At 40.0% G+C, this 19,051-nt stretch overlaps 1 protein-coding gene across 1 annotated transcript; it reads left to right on the forward strand.

Annotated features, from left to right (window-relative positions):
* The first annotated feature begins 8,302 nt into the window (after positions 1–8,302).
* Positions 8,303–14,027, forward strand: C7H2orf69 (chromosome 7 C2orf69 homolog). The gene is made up of 2 exons (XM_052791252.1): positions 8,303–8,695; positions 10,011–14,027. The coding sequence occupies exons 1-2, from the start codon at positions 8,378–8,380 to the stop codon at positions 10,848–10,850; spliced, it is 1,158 nt and encodes a 385-aa protein (XP_052647212.1). The 5' UTR covers positions 8,303–8,377; the 3' UTR covers positions 10,851–14,027.
* The last annotated feature ends 5,024 nt before the right edge of the window (positions 14,028–19,051 follow it).

Here is a 19,051-nt window from a genome sequence, read left to right on the forward strand (position 1 = left end):
GATATAGCAGTGTCTTTTTAATAGATGACTGTCTTTTCACCTCACTGGTAGTATTAAAACTCTACGTATGAATTAGATAGCTACCTGCTGCTGGTAGATGTGCAAATCTCACCATTCATGCAAACACCTTTCATCAAGTTTAATGTTATCATTAAGTAGTATTGACTTCGATTAAAAACCATGTGTTTAACACTTCTTACAAAATTATCATAGGAGAGACTCCTAACTCCTGATTTATTCAGTAAATCTCTAGTCAGGTCTGCAAATCTATGGACAATGTTAAAGGTGTCCAAGAAAGAGAAGAAGAAAGTAAACCTATCAGCAGTAAGTTTGAATTCACCACAGAACAGCTGGTACTTGGAATAGCGAAGCTCTGCAAATGGAAAAAGTGAAAACCAGTGGCAGATACATCAGACAAGTGGGAAATAAACCCCATCTTTCTTCTAGTTAGACAGAAATTTCTTTTGGGATAGGGTTAAAAGGCATTTAGGAACATAAAAAAAAAAAAAGAGATCTTCTTAACTAACATATCAACAGGAGTTGCTTTGATTAAAACAGACTGTTACAGGCGTAATCTGAAGATGTATTTAGCATTGCTACTTGTCTACATTTCTGTCCCAAACGAAGATAAAAATTCAAGATTTCAGGTATGCAGCAAATAGCAAAAACCTCAATTCTCTGTATCACACAAGCATATACATATAACCTTCTGCTTGCACTTACTTAAAGGTAAGTCCTTTGATAAAGCTCAACAGAAGCATGTGCTTAAATACTTTGAACAATAATGATTTAAGTTATTAGACATACCTTTATTTGCAGTATCTATACTACATGTGCTGAAATCTTCCAAACCTATTTGCAAATAAAAGGGATATTCCTCATCCACCTTATGCACTGACTGCAACAGGATTATCTGCATTAAGAGGAATGAAGAATTGCCTTCAGAGGCCAGATACTGTAAATTCACAAATGTTGCCTCTTGCATACTTTCTATTGTCATTAACTATTGGAGAATATTACTGGAAGCTGAAGAATCTGTATCCACTGGAAGTCAAACACCTGAATCTGTCCCTCAGTTCATATAACTGTATTCCACTTGAATAATACCTTTTCAGATCAGCATCCCATAAACAAACAGACCTGAGCTTTTGCAGTGCTCCACCTAAGAAAAAATTGTTCTCTGACAAATAACTAATTTCAAGCTGAGGACCTATTTCCTTCCTAATTGTGTAATGTACCATGCAAGCAGTGTCTCAAACCACTTTTGGAAAGAAAAACTAGAGCAGAGGATGTGGTATAAATTCCAGAAACCCATGGTGCAAAGATACTGTCTGGGGCCAAATTCTGACCTCAGTTTTGTGCATGCAGCAATCAAAGTTAATAAATGGGATGGCAGAAGTTAGTGTCATATTGAATACATCGCAGTACCTATCCACAAAGCCAGAATATTCTAAGGAAAAGAAGGAGAAGGAAGGGAAATTGAGATACAAGCATGCAGAAGCCAAAATTTCACAATTTCACTGCCAGACAAACCTCAGACTGCAGAAATGGATGGGGGCAGAGCTTTGGTCCATTTTTTTAAGCAAGAAAATCCCCTTTTATTCCACTTCCTGGGCCACTGTGTGTTCTTTTAAATCCCAAATAGATTTCCCAATTTATATTGATTTATACCAGACAGCATAGAGCTTAAGCCACAAGTTTTTCTTGTATATGTAGACAAACTGCAAAGCACAGAAACTTTGTTTGTCATTTAACTATGTGTTTCACAAACAGCAGAACTACCAAAACTTTTTTATAGACTCATGTCCTTTGTTCTTAACTTTTCTATTAAGGTAATTCCAGCCCTTCCTACCCACCATGTCCTCTGTGAACCAGACCAGGACGGAGACAGCACATGCTGGCTCCAGTATGCAGAGCCAACATGTACTGAATTTTCAGCCTATTGCTTTCAAACACGCTGTACAAAGGCTGAATACTCCCCAACTTACCTTCAGTAAGGGCATTTGTTTGAGTCATCCTAATCTATTCATTCAGCAGTTTTCCCAATACTCCCAGATTATTTGCTCTGCAACTCCTACTCTTCATTTAAAGTGGCCAATAGGGACATTGGAAAGGACTGACAGGTAGACAGACTGCATGATTAAACAAAACCAATTTCCACAGAAAAACAGCACAATAGAAAAAGGTATTTTAAACAGTAGCAGTAGTTCTGAATTCTTTACACACCCTAATTTTTTCAGCAATAAAAAAAACCAGAAATGAGATCACATATCCTGTTACTTTAGTAGCTTCTCCACACAGCTGACAGAAAAAGAACATGGATCTATTTTTCATGCTGAAAAGCTTTTATTCTCACTTTCATACAACTCAGTAAACTGCCGAGAGAGTCATTTATTCTCCCCTATGCTCTCCTGAATATCCATACACACATAAAAGATGGATGCTGGCAGGCAGAGCCGTCAGTAGGAATTTCAGCAGAAGTAAATTGTTTAGTACTTACAATGGAGCATAATAGGTGTAATTTCATTTGAACTGTTGCCACTAATAAGCTAATAAAACTATGAGTTAAGACCTAGCCATTCATTGCTGTGTAGCCACTGGGAATTTCTCTGTGCACACTTCACCACAAAGACAGGTAACTCAGTCCTTTAAGTGCTCCTATACCTGAAACCATGAGCCAGGCCTGGCACTTTCTCTCAATAGTTAAAGACACAGCCGCATATCAACTGCAAAGGAGTTTCCTATCAGTATTTAACAGGTGTTTCCACAGCTACTCCAATCCTCTGCCAAAATGCAAACTAGCAATTTGAATGCATATGCAGCTGAAAAATGTTTAGAAGGAAATTCAAGTATAAAATATAATACACAGATATGCAAATACATATATATGCACACTGCACATTAGTTGGGCAGGAAGCATGTTTTTCTGAAGATCACTGAAGTACCATGAAATATTACAGTTGCTACATAAGAACAGATAGAAAATCGTATATCTTAGATACTTGGCTAAAGATATTATTGTCACATCACCAGACAGTTGTTCTTCACCTAGAATTTTGGCGAAGCATCTATCAAAACGCTTTAATTTAAATGGTATGATTAAAACAAACTACAACATATTTTCTTGGTCTGAGAAAATATATACAGCCAGAATTATATTATGGTCTGTGCTGTTTGTGTATGCTCTGAATGAAAACACAGGATTAGCATACCAGTTATAAAGGCAATGAAACACAGCCGATTCCAGAAAAAGTGCTTTGATTGTAATAAAGATTACTTTTGCAGTGGTACCCTTTCTACTTAGAAACTGCAGATATTGTTGCCTTTGATAGATGAAACTAATTAACTACACTGCAGGCAGCCACAAAGGTCTATATGGGAGCTCAGAGAGACTGAAGTGGTGAATAAGCCATTAGTTCTCTCCAGAGGAATTAATTTTTATATGCGTGTCTTTCATCACTGCTGATCAACCATGATACACATTCTTTCTGCCAAACTTCCTGAGATACATGGGTAGACTTCTGCAGAGTGATGAAAAAACACTATGCACTTTACCTCCCTGTCCAACCTATAGTAGGCAGCAAAAGTGAGCAGTGAACTGCACAGTGCAGGCATGCAGGACAGGGTAGCAACTCAGTGGTTGTCTCACAACTGATCCACTATATGAAAACAGCAAGGGCTGCTGTAAGGAAAGAGGAGCAGATGTGGTAAGAAGAACAGAACGTAAAAAAAGGTCTTTTCTTTTACAATGATAGAAAGCATAGCAAGCAAAAACTTGTAAAGAATAAGAAAATAGAAGAACAGAGGAATGAGGCATCACAGAGAACAGGACAAACATGAAGGCTGACAAAGGCCCCTCAAAATATAGTATTTTGTGCCTACATTGGGTGATACTTGTAAGGATTGATTCACTCAAATTTATTGAATCTGCCTACATATTGCAGTAGCCACATGACAAAGATTAAGAGCAAACTCAAAGCAAGCAGTCTAACATCAAAATTTATATTGTGCCATGGAAGATTTCTTGTATCTTCTTGAAAGCAGGAATAGGTTGGTGGTTTCTATTCTAAGTGGGAAAAACATGTTATGTATACCATCATTTCCTATAACCAAAAGAGAGCCCATTTCATTATTTTGGTAATTGTGTGTATCTGAATTCTGGCTAACATATGGACTAATTTTCATGCTCTCCCATAAGGCTTATGTAGCATTTGGGATGAAGATGAAAGTCTGTATGCCACCTTATATATTAGACAATTATCTGGTAACAGTTGCATCATAAACACACTGTATAAGGATTTCTGGGCAGAAGTACCAGCATTACCTTTGGCTACCATAAATAACTGTCACTACAATGTTAATAATGTTTGTAAACCCTTCTGGACAAGCTAGTGTCTCATCTGGAGAAACCAGAGGAGGGAATATAGGCAACAAGAAAATAAGAACACAGTTTTGTTTTTTTTTTTCTTACTACTGATAGTAATTATTCACATTTCTCAAAAATAATTACTAAAATGGAAACTTTCATTCTCCTAACCACTTCTCCTAGATGGATCCTTACTACTTCATCAAGTATCATTAATCATAACAGAGCTCTTCCTGTGTAAGCAAACCTTAGCAATCAAGGTCCAAGTAACTAGATTTTCAGAGCACAGGCATTATATTGTTCTGTATTTTTGTGCGCAATTTTTTTTAAAAATCTGCTTCATATGAGAAAAGCAGGCCACTTGTGTTTTTTCTTACGCTTATACATTTAGCAGGTCTTACCTAATATTTCTTTAGCACAGTACCTAATAGGGAAGAGAAGTGAGAAGGTTTCATTAGCCCTTCTAATTAGAAGTTTTAGTGTCAGCATGGACAAAAACTCCTCAAAATTGGACTAAGAAAATCTGCCAGCATGAACTGGAATAAACAGTTGTATGAGGGAGCTAGAGATTTTTTCTTAATAATTTTGCTTCATTAGGAGAGGCATTGTGAAAGTTCCCACTAAGATTATAGCCTTACAGCATACTTATAGAGAAAAATCTAGAAAACATTCTACAACTACACCCCAAAAACTCAAACCAGAAGGAGAATGAGGATTTGCTTGGGGAAATTCCAAAGTGAACACCTGAATACTTCTAGCTGGCCCCAGGCACAGTAAGTTGCACTCCCAACAAATGCAGGTGCCTCACAAGATTTTTAGGAACTTCAACCCTGACTTTCTTCCTAAATGAATCTTCCTTCCATACAGAGCTCCACTAACTCCAGTGCAGCCCCACCTTCCTGCAGACAATGCTGCACCACAGTCCATGCAGAAGCGAGGGTGAAATAAGGTCCCACACCTGCAAACATTTACTCCATGTCTTTATTATCTACCTTCACTACTGCTCCTCCAGATAGTCAAGCTAAGTATTTTTCTGAGTATGTGACAGACAGATTTGGACCTTCATAGTTTGATTTCTAATACATGCAGATAGCATGTTAAATAACTCAAAATTTTTTTCAGAAAATCAAACTACTGATTTATGTGCCTAACTTTAGGAGCTAATTCAGGCATCCATTTTTACCTTTTCTCATCAAACACAGCCTGAAATTTCATCAGAAAGTGTTGTAAGTTCTTATATCTGACTTACTCCATAGCTCTTCTAGGTGGGTATTTGTAGTCTGTTATCCTGGTGGCTGTGCAAACACATTAAACATTGAGATCTCCTAGATGATGTATGCCACAGGAAAGTGATAAATATGCAATATAAGCGATAAATATACAAGACACAATATGCAATGTGCCTTGTGGCAAAGGTGGCCAACAGCATCCTGGGCTGTGTTAGAAAAAAGCTTCAGCAGCAGGGATGTGGTGCTTCCCCTCTACTCAGATGTGGCATCACCAGCACTGCAGAACTGTGTCCAGTTCTGTGCTTTCCACTACTATACTGGATCAAGTCCAATGAAAAGCTGGCAACATGATTAAGAGACAGGAACCACTGTTACACAAGGAGAGGTTGAAAGCTGGGACTGTTAGCCTAGAGAAAGCTCAGGGGGTGTTATCAATGTGTAGGAACACCTGATGAGGTGAGTAAAGGCAACAGAGCCAGACTCTTCTCAGTGGTGTCCAGTGACAGGACATGAAGCAATGGGCACAAGCTGAAATACAGGAAATTGTTTAACCATCAAGAAAGCACTTTCTTCCTGTGAAGGTGATCAAACACTGGAACAAGTTATTCAAAAGCCCAGCTAGACATGGTCCTGAGCAACCTGCTCTAGCTGACCGTTTTGAGCAGGTGGGTTGGTCTAGACTATCTCCAGAGGCATCTTCCAGCCTCTGCCACTCCATGGTTCTAAACTGCTCCTGGCAGCACAGGCAAGAATTCCCAGAGGAATTACAGTTCCAAAAATATACTTTGGAACTGACCACTAGCTCTACTGTAAAGGTATTAGAAACACTACCTATGTTAATCAGCTGCTAAACAACAGAAAGCATTGCTGAAACGAACCTCTAATATCGGGCTTCCAAGACATGCAAGTGATTATAGTCAGACAGCTGTTCTGATACAGATTTTTCAAACCACACTGCACAGCACCATCTTCTGGTGACCAGAAGTTGGATTGGTTTTTTTTTTTTCCTTTCAGGTTTTGAGAAAAAGGCTCTAACCATAGCAAAGATAATTTTCATACAAGAAATAGTAATGTTAAGTTTAAAAATAAGCAATCTAAAATAAACAACATCTATAAAACACAGAAGTCACCAAAATTTTTTATTAACCCCTGTTATCCCTAGAAACATAAAAGTGAAAAATTTATGCTTTAAAATGTCTTACCCTCTTCAAGAGGACCAGGCATCAACTTTGTTCTGATTTCTGCAAGTAAAGAAAAATACATATTGCTCACGTAATAAACAATGAAATCTCAAAAGTATATATCACAACACAATGTTCTTCTGAGCTTGTATGTGGACAAGGTGCAGATCTGCTTTCTGGAAAAGCCTTTGGATGAGCTTTAGAATATGGGAAGTAAGAACTTTTGAGCTTGCTCTGGCATGAGCCCAAAGACATACCCGTGAAAAATACAAGCATGCCAAGTAGACCACGAACACATCATTGCTCAAACTGAATCTCCATGAGCAGGCTGCACAAAGACATGCAGGCTAGAATTTATACTTAGAAACTAAGCCACTCTGAAGTACTCTGCTTATTACTAGCTTGCTACACTGACAAATAACCTTAATATCACCATACTTGCTTTTCATTTGTCAAATTTTCCAACAACAAGAGACCAGTCAACAGTCTGATGCAAGTTACTTGATTATGCAGTCACTGTTCAGTTAACTCTGCTTCCTTGCACAACTGACTCAAATCATAAGAGTCAGACTTGGTAGCTGGTAGTTTCCCAGGTTTGCATACGTGCATTTTTAAGGAGACTATGCAAACAGAACAAAGGAATGAATACCTGAAATAGGAAAATTCTAGACAAACCCACGAGGAAAGCTTAGGAACCAAGGAAAGGCTCTGCTTCCTTGCTTCCTCTGCCATGTAAAATGCAGTTTCTCACAATGGTATACATGAAAGCTTTTCTTCCAATGTAGCAGCACTAGTATAACCAAAGTAACATAAGTACATCTAAGCTGCTTTTCTTTTTTAAATACAACCAACACCTTTAGGACATAAAAGAATCCACGTACCTCCTTGTTTTGAAATTAACTGCTCTATGTGGAGCATAAGATACCCCATAGCGCTGTACCTGTGCTACAGCAATACACTCTGGGGTTTTACTGTGCTGCAGGAGGCCTTCTGCAAATTCAGAGGCACCTACTGGCCTAGCTTTCCTCCAGATTTACCAGCCCGGCACTATTTTCAAGGTAAGGCAGCACAGGCAGAACAGCAGCTGGGCACCGCCACCTCAACTTGCTTTCAGCAAGGGCAGGGTGAGGCCGAGGTGCCAGCAGCTGCGCGGGCTCACCTGGAGCACCGCGCGGCCGGAGGAGAGCAGCGCCTGCTGGCGCCCAGGCACGAGGAGCCGGGGCCGCGAGGAGCGCCGCGCCGCGCCCCCTCAGGGGCCGAGGGGCGCCCTGACGACGGCCGCCGCTAGCCACGCGACGGGCGCCTAACTGCTCCGCGCTTCCCGCCACGCTCACTTTTAAAGGCTTCGGTGACGTCATCGCCGGAGCAGGCAGCCGTTAGACGCGCGTGGCCCCGCCCCCGGCGCTCGGCCGCGGCCTCGCGGCGCGCACGTGCGACGCCCCCTGCCGGGTCTCTCGAGGGGGCCGCGGGCGGCGCTGATAGGCGGAGGTCCGGGGAAGGGGGGGGCAGGGGCGCGCAGGCGCGGTGCGTGGCCTGGCTGCGGGCGGGTGGGTGGCTGGCCGGCCGGGAGGCAGCCGCCGGGTCGCGGGGCCACCGCCCCCATGAGCAAGCGGTGCCCGCCGGCCGCCGCCTCGCTGCTGCGGGGGCTCGTCGGCCCCGCTGCCCTCTGCCTGGGTAGGAGCATGAGCCTCTGCGGGGCGCCGGCCGCCTGCGCCGCGGGGCCTGCGGGCGGCAGCGGCAGCGGCAGCGGCGCGGGCTTCTCCTCAGCGCGGCTGAGCCCGCCGTGGCTGCGGCTGCCTGAGGTGCCGGGCGCGGACCCGCACCGGGCCAACGAGCTGCTGCTGCTGCTGCCGCCGCCGGCCCCGCGCGGCCCAGCCCCGCCGCAGCATCACGTTGTCTACTTCCCGGGGGACGTGCAGGTACGGCGGGGTGGGCTGTGGGCGGCCGAGGGCGGTAAGCAATGGCGGGTGGGAGCGGGGAAGCGGCGCCGGAGGGAGCCGCTGACCGGACGGGCTCTCCGGGGGGGGGGCGAGGGGGGGGCGGCCGCGGCGGAAGCGGGGACTCCTGGGGGGAGCATCTCTTGCGCGCCTTCTGCCCGTTACCGTCGGGGTAAATGTAGCGGGAATGGGCCGTCCCTGAAACCTGAAAAGGAGCAGCGGGGGGCGGGGGGGGAGTCTTCTTCTATAGTACTGCCTGAGATTGACGTTTCTGGCGGTGACGGCAATATCTGAAATGGTATGATAAGAACGTCAGTGGAGAGAAGACGAAAAATCCTAAGATGACAAGTTGTCCTTGTCAGGCTTAGCACCACGGCTCTGTGCAGGTGTACAAACATCCCAGACACCCTCCTGCGGGTGTTTCACAGGCGCTGACGCTTTCGCAGCATGTCCTGAAGAAGGCTCACGTTGTCTCTGAGTTGACAAGAAATTGAAGAGACTCTGGAGTGCTGTCCCTGAGCGTGTGGTCAACCTCTGTAACATTACATACTCTGGTACTCTGGGTAGTCAGCTAATCTCAAAAGTCATTACTTCTCAAAAGCAGGGGTAGTGTCTGTCTGTCCAAGGTAAAGATGCAGAACTTGGTGGATTTTCACTTTAAGGTTTGGGATGGCTTAAGAAAACCTTTCTGATTACCATTCCTGGGTATGGCTTTATTATTTCTCAATAAAATAAACTAATTAGTATTCTCTGCCATTACAAATTCAGAGGTGAGGATTATTCATGACTTGGGTGTTAATTTTTTTCCATCTATGCCCCATATGGATGTGAACAAGGGGAATGAAGACTCGCTACAGCTGAGTGAGAGGGATTTTTTTTTTCCTGTATAAAATATAGAAAACTTATTACAAAGTTTTAAGTCTATTGTTGGCAGTATTTCTGCAGATGGAGATAATATAAAATTATGTATTCTGTGTCATAATAAGTTGAATAATACTTTAATCTTCTCTTGGAGTGAAGTCAACAAAAATACAAATACTTCCATGTGCTTATTTTTATTGTATTAATTTTGGGGGTATTAAAAATGTGTGGTAAAAATATTAAAGTAGAATAAGTAAATCCAAGTATGCCAGATTGTTTAATGTGTTTCTTGTTCTGGAAGCCTAGCAAGCAAGCGCCTCTAATGCATGTTTCTCTGTTAGTTACAGTCCTTCTTATGAATATAAGTACACTAGACAGAGCTGAAGTCTTTTCACAATGTAGTAATGCGCCTTTTCTATTTTTTTTAATTTTTCAGAACTATCATGACATCATGTCTTGCCACCCAGAAAACTTTCAGTGGGAGCACTGGAGTTTTGAAAATGTTGCTACCATACTTGCTCGCCGGTTCCCTAATAGCTTTATTTGGGTTGTAAAGTGTTCTCGAATGCACCTGCACAAATTCAGTTGCTATGACAACTTTGTGGCAAGCAACATGTTTGGAGCACCAGAGCACAGCACTGACTTTGGAGCTTTCAAGCATCTCCATGCATTGCTAGTTAATGCATTCAGATTCTCTCAGAATATTCTGCTGTCCCAGAAAAGTGTGCATGGTGTCAGCAAGGATGCAAAAACAGCTGCTTGTAAATCACAGCCGCAGTCTGTTCCTACAACAAATGGCTGCTCATCCACAGAAAGAGAGAGAGATTGTGAATGCTCTAATAATTCTGCTATGAACTTCATTATACCATCTGCTGTAGGTGCAGTGTCATTTACTTTGATTGGCTTCAGTAAAGGTTGTGTGGTTTTGAACCAGCTGCTTTATGAGCTGAAGGAAGCTAAAAAAGACAAGAATACAGATGCCTTCTTAAAAAACATAAAAGCAATTTACTGGTTGGATGGTGGTCACTCAGGAGGAAGCAATACTTGGGTTACTTACCCTGAAGTGCTGAAAGAACTTGCAGAGACAGGAATTGAAGTTCATGCTCATGTTACACCATACCAAGTGTTTGACACAATGAGGTCATGGATTGGGAGAGAGCATGAGAAATTTGTACAGATACTTGAAGAATTTGGTGTGGAAATAAATGATCAACTACATTTTGCTGATGATGTTCCCTCCTTAGATAACCATTTCAGAGTTCATGAAGTATTTTGAGACTGTATGTATCTGAATAGTATATTCATTATAAAAAATACTTCTAACACTGTAAATGTTGTCATCTAGATTTGAGACTTTGAGCAGATGCTTTCTGCAGAGAATACTAAATCAGTCCTGTGTTACTAATAGATACTATATATAAATTTCAGTAGCTTAAAAAGGAGGATTGGGACCCCATAACTACAACAGATGTTGTCATTTGATTCCTGGAAAAAAGTGTTATGAAGAACTATCCTATACATGGGGTTTTGTTAAATGTGAATGTTTATTCTCAAACTGTTGGCAAAATTTTTAGTCCTGGATGTCTAATGTCATATATTGCTGTTAATGGGACTTTAAAGTACTTGAGAGTTTCAGATGTCTGGATACTTCAATTTAGTAGCTTCCAGGGCTACAAGCTTTGGTCTTTGTCAATAACAGATGTAAGGTTAGTTTTTTGGCTTAAGGAAAATGATGATTATTAGAACAATCTTAGTTATATATTTTGGTGAAAACTGTTTTAGTTAGTTAATTACATCTTCCAGTTTTATAACATTTCTCCTAATTGAAACAAAGTCACAAATACTTACCTTTGGAATAATAGTGCCAATCCATTTTTCTTCCTTACCTGTGCCTTGCCTTTTCTGTAGCTATAAAGTTTCATTAATTCGTTGTGTAGTATCTGCTAGTGAATAGCCATTTCACCTGGCGGCTTGAAAATTTTGACATAGCTATGTTAAGTGACCAAGAGTGTTGGTGAGGGTGTAGCTTATTGCCATTTCAACATACCTTGCTATTGCTTTAACTAACTTCTATAAGGACCAGTATTTTCAAGTCAAGAGGTGTCTTTATCCCTGCCTTGGACTGGTGAGGTTTTTCTTCCTAATTGCTGCATTGATGTTGATCTAAATCAAGCCATAAGTACATAACGTATTACAAGTTGCATAAAAAATTTTAGACTATGTTGACTGTAGCTGTTTCAAAATGCTTCAGTTTTAAAAACTATTATCTCCTTTAAATGTATTGCAGTAGTTGCTTCTAAAGCCACCCAAAAATCTATCTTCAGAGCCTCATTTTTCCTACAGACACCCCGCCCCCCAATCAAATACAAAGCCGGACAAATCAGATACAAAAGATGTAATCTAGTTCAGGCTCTAAACCTGAATGTTTTTCAGAAAGAATTACTGAAAGATGGACAAATGAGGGTATTAGTGGAACTTTTCTACTGTTGTAAGTAACTTTCCATTTATCTACAAATAAATCTTAGAATCATTCTTAAAGACAACCACAGCTGTTAACAGTGAACCAGTAGCTTTAAATGATCTTGGATTTCCTGGAAGTATAGGAATACAAAAGCAAGTTAGCAAAACACTGTGAAGATTACAGAAACAAATGTGGCTCAGTTCTGAAAAAAGGCATTTTATTCAACTGTTCCTATGTTTGATGGCGTAGCAACATCTTCCCCCTGCTTCTCGCTTCCCGTAACTCTTACACTGTGGAAGGAAAGTCCTGGGTCATCTTTCCTTTATTGGCATCATTAAAACTTAAAAGGTTCACTGGAGACAGCATTTTCATAAATCTTGCAGAGTTGGTGCACATAATAGTGATCACTGAAGAATAAGAAAAGTGTGTTGAAGTCTTAAAATTTTTTTAATACTTAAAATATTAAGAGTAGTAGAAAGGATTATGCATACAGTATGTACCTTACAATGTGAAAGTGAACTCTATCACTTATAATAATTAGACTGATGTACCTAGTTCACCAAAAGGGGAAATAATCTATTTTAATTGATGGAGAAAAGTGCAACATGCAAACCAACTCTAATATTTTATAAAAGAATCTGAAATCTAGTTCCATCTGCTTTTTTTTGAAGCTCTTTCTTGGAGACTTTGTTCAATGCTATTTATTGATTACCTACTTAATGGGCTTATAACAACTTGTTTATGTGTTCCAAGGAAGGCTATTTCCCTGTTTTGGACCTTTTGATAACACTTGCAGCATATGTGAGGACTTTTTTCTGTAAAGGAAATATGGGTCATCTAACAAAGTGGTTTTAATAGAAAGCCTACAAATAGCTTGAAATATCTTTAATTATCCAGTTATAAAATAAAATTTAAAAAAACAAAACCAACAAAAAACCCAAACCACACCACTGATCTTGCTCCCTCTCCATATCAGACTGACCAGGCTAACTTGGGTATGCTAAAACTTGCCCTATCTGGTAACAGTGCAGATCACAGACCAATTTCTAAGCAATTCTGTGCCAGCCAAAACAGCAGGAGTACGTTGTTGCAAGCTTTTGGAAACAGCTATTAAAATATTGACATTGTCTTCAGAAGTTTCTGGATGGCTGTCCTATGAAAATAATATTAACCTGTTTGATGGAGGCTGCTTACAGTAACTGTTAAAATAGGCTCAAGTGTTGTTATATTAATTTGAAGAATAAGCACTTTGTTGTAAAACTAATCTTGTTGTGAGACCTCATGTTGTGGAGGGAAAATTGACTGGTTGTTTTTCATTCTCTAAACAGTTGTAGTACTCTGTTGGAATGTGCCTCTGTCATTCACTACAATGCATGCTAAAAATAAATTTTGCAAACAATGTAGAAAATAAACTATTTCTAATGGGTGAAACCACTTCTGTGAGAATGTAAAACCATTAAACAAGGAATGTGCAGTTAAGTTTTGTGGATTAAGCTTTATCAGGTGTTTGTGGAGACCTCGTTTAAAAAAATGAGATTTCTTTGATACCTTTTCTTGAAGGAGGCTTTGTATTTGTTTAGTCAGCATCTGTAATTCTAAAACAGCTTACTGGCATCTTGCATACATGGGAAAGCTGGCATGAAGTACCCAAGGGTCTAAACATTTCTATGTTAGGATGAAGTGGTCATAATTTGTATATGCCTGTTTGACATTAACTGCAAAGGCAGTTTTTAATAAGCTTAGATGTAAATGCCTGAAGTTAAGCAATTCTCGCACTTACAGTGGTTTATTTCAAGACACTTCTGTTTTTGAATGGAGTAAGCAACATAACACAGTCCTTAGTACAACCTAGTGTGTAATAGCTGGTATTCTTTATATTGCATGCTTGTTCCTTGTACAACAGACAAGACATTCTTTAGATTTTGAGAAATGCTAAAGTGTTTTAAGCTGTGCCTGTTAAATTCCTTTAAAACAAGGCTTGATTCTGTGAAATTGTCCAGATGCTGTATGACTTAAATGATTTTGTGTGCACCTTAAATACTAGAAACTTTGGTAACCTTCTTCCTATCTAGTATTAATTTAATTGCACCTCTGTAAATGCTGCTGCATAAATCAGTATTGGCCCCTAATTTTGAAAGGTGATTAAGGGTCTAAGTTTTAACATGTTGCTGAAAGGAGCAATCTTTTCTGTCCTCACATTGATAACATCCTGCTGCATCCCTTATGTTAACATAAGCACTTCATGGTGAGCTGTTCTCTTACTAAATTAGCATTATTGCTGATAGTGATAACAGGGGTGCCATGTATTTAAATAGTCATAGAAATTATTTTAAATAAGACTGCTAAGTCAGTTCAGGAGTTAGGATGTTACAACTGTGGATATTCACAGATAAAAGTGATTGTGCATGATCATGTGCTCAAGTTTTCCCAACAGGTTCTTTCTGAGCTATTTGCAGAAAGAAAACGTCACCTGTTTTTTCTTCCCTCTTATGGTGCTTCTTACAATACTGTCTTTCCTAAGCTGATAGTTACTTCATCTCTGCAGATAAACAATATTTGTTGTCTCGTACAGACTGGAAGTTGAAGCACTGAGGTTAAAGTATACCCATCCATTTACCTTGAATGTTTATTTTAAATTACATGGGGTCTTATCAGTTAATATGAGAAGTTAAAGAACAGTAAAAATTTTTGAATGACTGTGCTCTGTTGTGAGCCACGTTTTTAGGTACATCACTGGCTAGCAGAATCCACAGCCATGAATTGTGTGTCTGGTGTCCCTGTGCAATACAAAAGCAAAGGCAGATGTCTCAGACTGCAATCCACAAGAGACAACCTTTTCAATCACCTTTGGAGTTACTACTTCACAATCTTTTTAATCTTATATTGAAATCTCATTTCATTTTTGTAAGGATAATAGATTAAAGGAAAAGAAGTTTACTTCTGATGCTCATAACCTGATGAAAATTTAGGCACATTTAACTATTGCTGATGGAGACCCTAAGACCATAGCTGGCTTTCTGTTGGTCTTACTGATCTCTTGACTCTGTTCAGATGCAAGGTGGCTTTTTAACTCGAATAAAATAACATGAAGTCATTAAGTCAGTAATGCAAGATCATATAACACCTATGTGGCAGAGGGGCACCGCTTCTCCCGATGCCAGACATACTGTTCCTGACTAAATTCATTCTATCAATATTAACAGCATAATTCACTCCTCCTGATGACAAAAAAACACTTGCACAGGATTAGCTGCTCCACATCACTGTGGAAACCATGGAAAACTGATTCAGGCAGTCATTTTGCATGTAGTGTAGGGTGGGTTATAAAGTAGTGATGGCTTTGTCGTGGTTTCCTGTCATTAGGGCTTCATTACATGTTTCCACGTGACCCAAGAAGTGCCAAATTCTACTTAAGCAAATTAACAGAAAAGCATCTGGTAGAACAAAAGGTAAAAATAAATTCTTACCTGTTTTTTCATCATGTGTATAAACATCTCGTGTACTTGAAAAGGAGCAGAATGCCATTACTTCAAGATTCAGAATAAATTTTCCTTCTTTCAGTAAGCTTTCAGAGAGCACTTTCAGTCACAATTGTTAGTTTCCTTTGTTAAACTTGGCACTTCAGAGCTGAATCGTTTCTAAAGAAAGCACTGCTGCAAGACAGGGAAAACAGTCAAGAGACATACCAGTGCTGAAGTGCAAAACAATGCTCTTCACATCTCCCACACCAGAGTTTACCCTCTGAGCAATACTCCTAAGCCTGTGTGTCAGATAAAGCTATTGCATCCGTTACAAGCCATCTGCATAGCTCTTCTTTCCCATTCCCCATCATGAGAAATACATTGATTTTGTGTGATGGAAGTTTTAGGCAATTCATGTACTGCTTGACAGCTGAAGTATAAATGTTTTCACAGCAAAAATTGTCCATTACTGTGATCTGTGTTATTATTGCAAGCAATAGCTTCTGAGCATTTTTGTACGAACATAGCATTGCGTGTGGAGCTGCGCATTTTACATGGTTGAGCAGTTCTTTTAATGTTCAATCTGCTCTTAAAATGTTGACTAGGAACAACAGATCTGAGCGATTGGAAAGGAAGTAATCTGCTCTTGTTGTTCTCAGGAATCGCCACTTAAAAGAGATCATTGCTCTCAGGAATTACCACATACAGAGCTCAGAATCTATCCCCACTCCTAGAGTCTGACCCAAACCAAAATAGGAAATCTTAAAATGCAACTTTACCACAAACTTAGATAACTGTCCAAAAAAAATTTAAAATTTCATCTGTCCTTCTAGTAACACCGGAATCTTTGGTTATTGAATGATACTAACTTATAGAGAATCCTTTGTAAAAGTTACTATCTCAGAACATGTATCTTCAACACCTGTGTTGTCTGCATGGAAACATCTAACTGTCTCAGGTTTGGGAAGATAACATTTTGGCCAGAGGAAAAAAGAATCAAGTCTGTACAGGAATTTTTTTGAAGCTGTGAAGTAACGCATATTGGGAACACACCATGTGTAACGTAACCTCTACTGTGGTAAAATCATCCTCATCTTAGTCAAGTTAGTAGTCCTGTTGTGGGACTAACAGCATGAATGAGGCAAATAGTTTCATCCTACATATTTAAAAAGGATTGCAAATATATTTCTGATCCTTCATGATCAAGTCAAACCCTTTCACATTAGGCATTTAACTTGACACTTGTATTAAGAACCTAGACCCTATGTAGTTCCTGGAGAGAAACATTTTCTTAAGTTAGGTATATCAGATCTTCAGCACATACATGATAGGCAGATTTTTAATGACCTGTTTAATAGTTTGACGAGAGAATATTTTGACATAATTTTTTCACTTGATTCTTTCCACAGCAACCACTTTAAGAAAAACGTATAAAACATTTATCTTCTGAAATTATTTGTTGTCCTTTATATTTCCTATGACCAAGAATAAATCTTTCCAGGTGTTGATTTGCAATGAACTTATAATTTATTTGCAATGAATTTTAAAAGCCTCAGTCACCAACTTTTTAGAGTAGTTCAAATTTTGGGGTACGCCAAGTTTAAACTGCTGATTTCAGATACTGTCTAAGTATCTTAACTCATCTTTCAGTCCTGGGCAGTCTGCATCACCTAACTCCTCTGTTGAATACACTGTTTAAAGTGGCTGTTTTGAATGCTTAAGATGGTCTTTATTTTTCTAATACCCGTTACCACAATTTCATCTGTTTTACTGTGGCATGATCCCATTTTGCTTTAGGTCTCTAAAGGACAAACTACCACAAAATGTCAGTGGCTCTAATTCTTTATTTCAGTAATGGATTTTTAAGTGTGGCTACATGTATTCTATCACTATGTTAGCTGGATGTTATTCCTTTTATGCTTTCACCATTCCTTCATTACTTTATTGCCTGTTTCACACCATGTAGCACAGTGGTTAGAAAGCACCAAGTAATTTTTTTTTTTAACACAGTAACTTCAAGATTTTTATCACTAGTCACATTACGCTCAAATTAAGAAAATACATTTATAAACTGCTTTGTTCTTTTATGGCATTTCAGAACAACTTTTATATTAGTTATTTAATTAGAAATTGAAGAAACTGGTTCAAAGTGAAAAAAGGGTGGCACTGACAGAACAATTATTGTGCTGCTCTTCCCACTGATCTACATAGAATAGTTTTTGTTGATCTTTCTTGAATATGCACTTACATCACATCTGGTGGAGTTTACTGACAGTCTTAGAGAAGTGAAAAGGAAAGGGGTCATGGGGAGGGAACACCCCACACACACTATCATTGCAGAGATTTCTCACAGGACACTGGAAGAGAAGCATGAGCAGGGCTGGGTTATCCACCAGCTGATCAGGGTGAGATAACCTCATTTGCTGACATACGAAAATAAAGGTTTCATTTTAAAGTTGGTAGGGTGAAGAAGAAATAGCTGCACTTGCTATAGCACTTGGCTCACATTTAATTCAGCATGACTCTCTTTTCCCAGCCCGATACACGTTTTCCAATCCAAACTTCATGCTAGCCTAAGCAAGTGAATTATTGCAGCTTTCCTGCTGGGCTACCTCAGCACTAATAACTGCAACCGAGGGATGCAAGGGTTTGATTTGGCCTAAGGTGTTTAAATTAATAGTTTAATAGCCCCCCCCCCCCAAAAAAAAGGGGGATTGAAAAATATTCAAAATGGCATTCTTAATACTTGACAGATCTTGTTTATGCTTTTTACATACATACTATGAAACAAGTATTGAAAATCTTAGTATCACCATTAGGTGGCACAGCAGTGAATGCATTTGACCCACAGGATTTTCCTCCTTTTACTTTCTCCTCTCCCCAAGAGCCCCAAATGGCTCCCATCCTCCTTCCGGAGCACAGCAGGCACTTCTCACAAGCTGAGACATAAGCAGATCACTCATACACTGATTGCTGCTCCATGAAGCTTTCCTTATTTATACTTGACTGTTGAGGGGGCCTGAGAACACCCAAGCTAGCACCTCTCTTTTGGGAATGGAGAATCAAGAAGTGACAGAATGAGGGATCAGCACAGTACTTCTCTGTACCAGCATATTGAAAAACTGCCAGTGGTTAGAGTTAAAAGCAATAGCTGTGCAGGCACAATGCTGGAACACAGCTTTGTCTAGCCCTGCAGGCTCTCTGAGCCTCTCCATTTAGTCCTAAAACACAAAGAATATGCTCTGTACACCTCTGCAATTTAGATGGGGGCCCTCGACATTACCAGTCCAACAAAGCCAAGGGGCTTCCCCAGCCTAACAGACACAGACTCTGTCTCAGCAGTATGCACAAGCAATCCTTGTTTGTTCCCAAAGAGAAATTTTGGGAGACCTATTTGTGATCCCAAATTTAAATTCTACCCTCAGAACATACAACGATGCCCATCAGAATCGCTTGGCTGGTTCCATTCATGCCTATTCATTAAGGTGGCCGGGTGCCCATTCACATGGTAGCAGACTATTTTCACCGTGTTGAATTGCCAAGAAGAACAGGTTT

Source organism: Harpia harpyja, chromosome 7 (genome assembly GCF_026419915.1).
Source record: "Harpia harpyja isolate bHarHar1 chromosome 7, bHarHar1 primary haplotype, whole genome shotgun sequence".
NCBI classification, from domain to species: domain Eukaryota; kingdom Metazoa; phylum Chordata; class Aves; order Accipitriformes; family Accipitridae; genus Harpia; species Harpia harpyja.

Excerpts from the sequence above, each read along its gene's own strand:
- C7H2orf69 (XM_052791252.1), top strand. The coding sequence starts at position 8,378 with ATGAGCAAGCGGTGCCCGCCGGCCGCCGCCTCGCTGCTGCGGGGGCTC. Across the intron at positions 8,696-10,010 it reads ACTTCCCGGGGGACGTGCAG|AACTATCATGACATCATGTC; the intron begins GTACGGCGGGGT and ends TTAATTTTTCAG.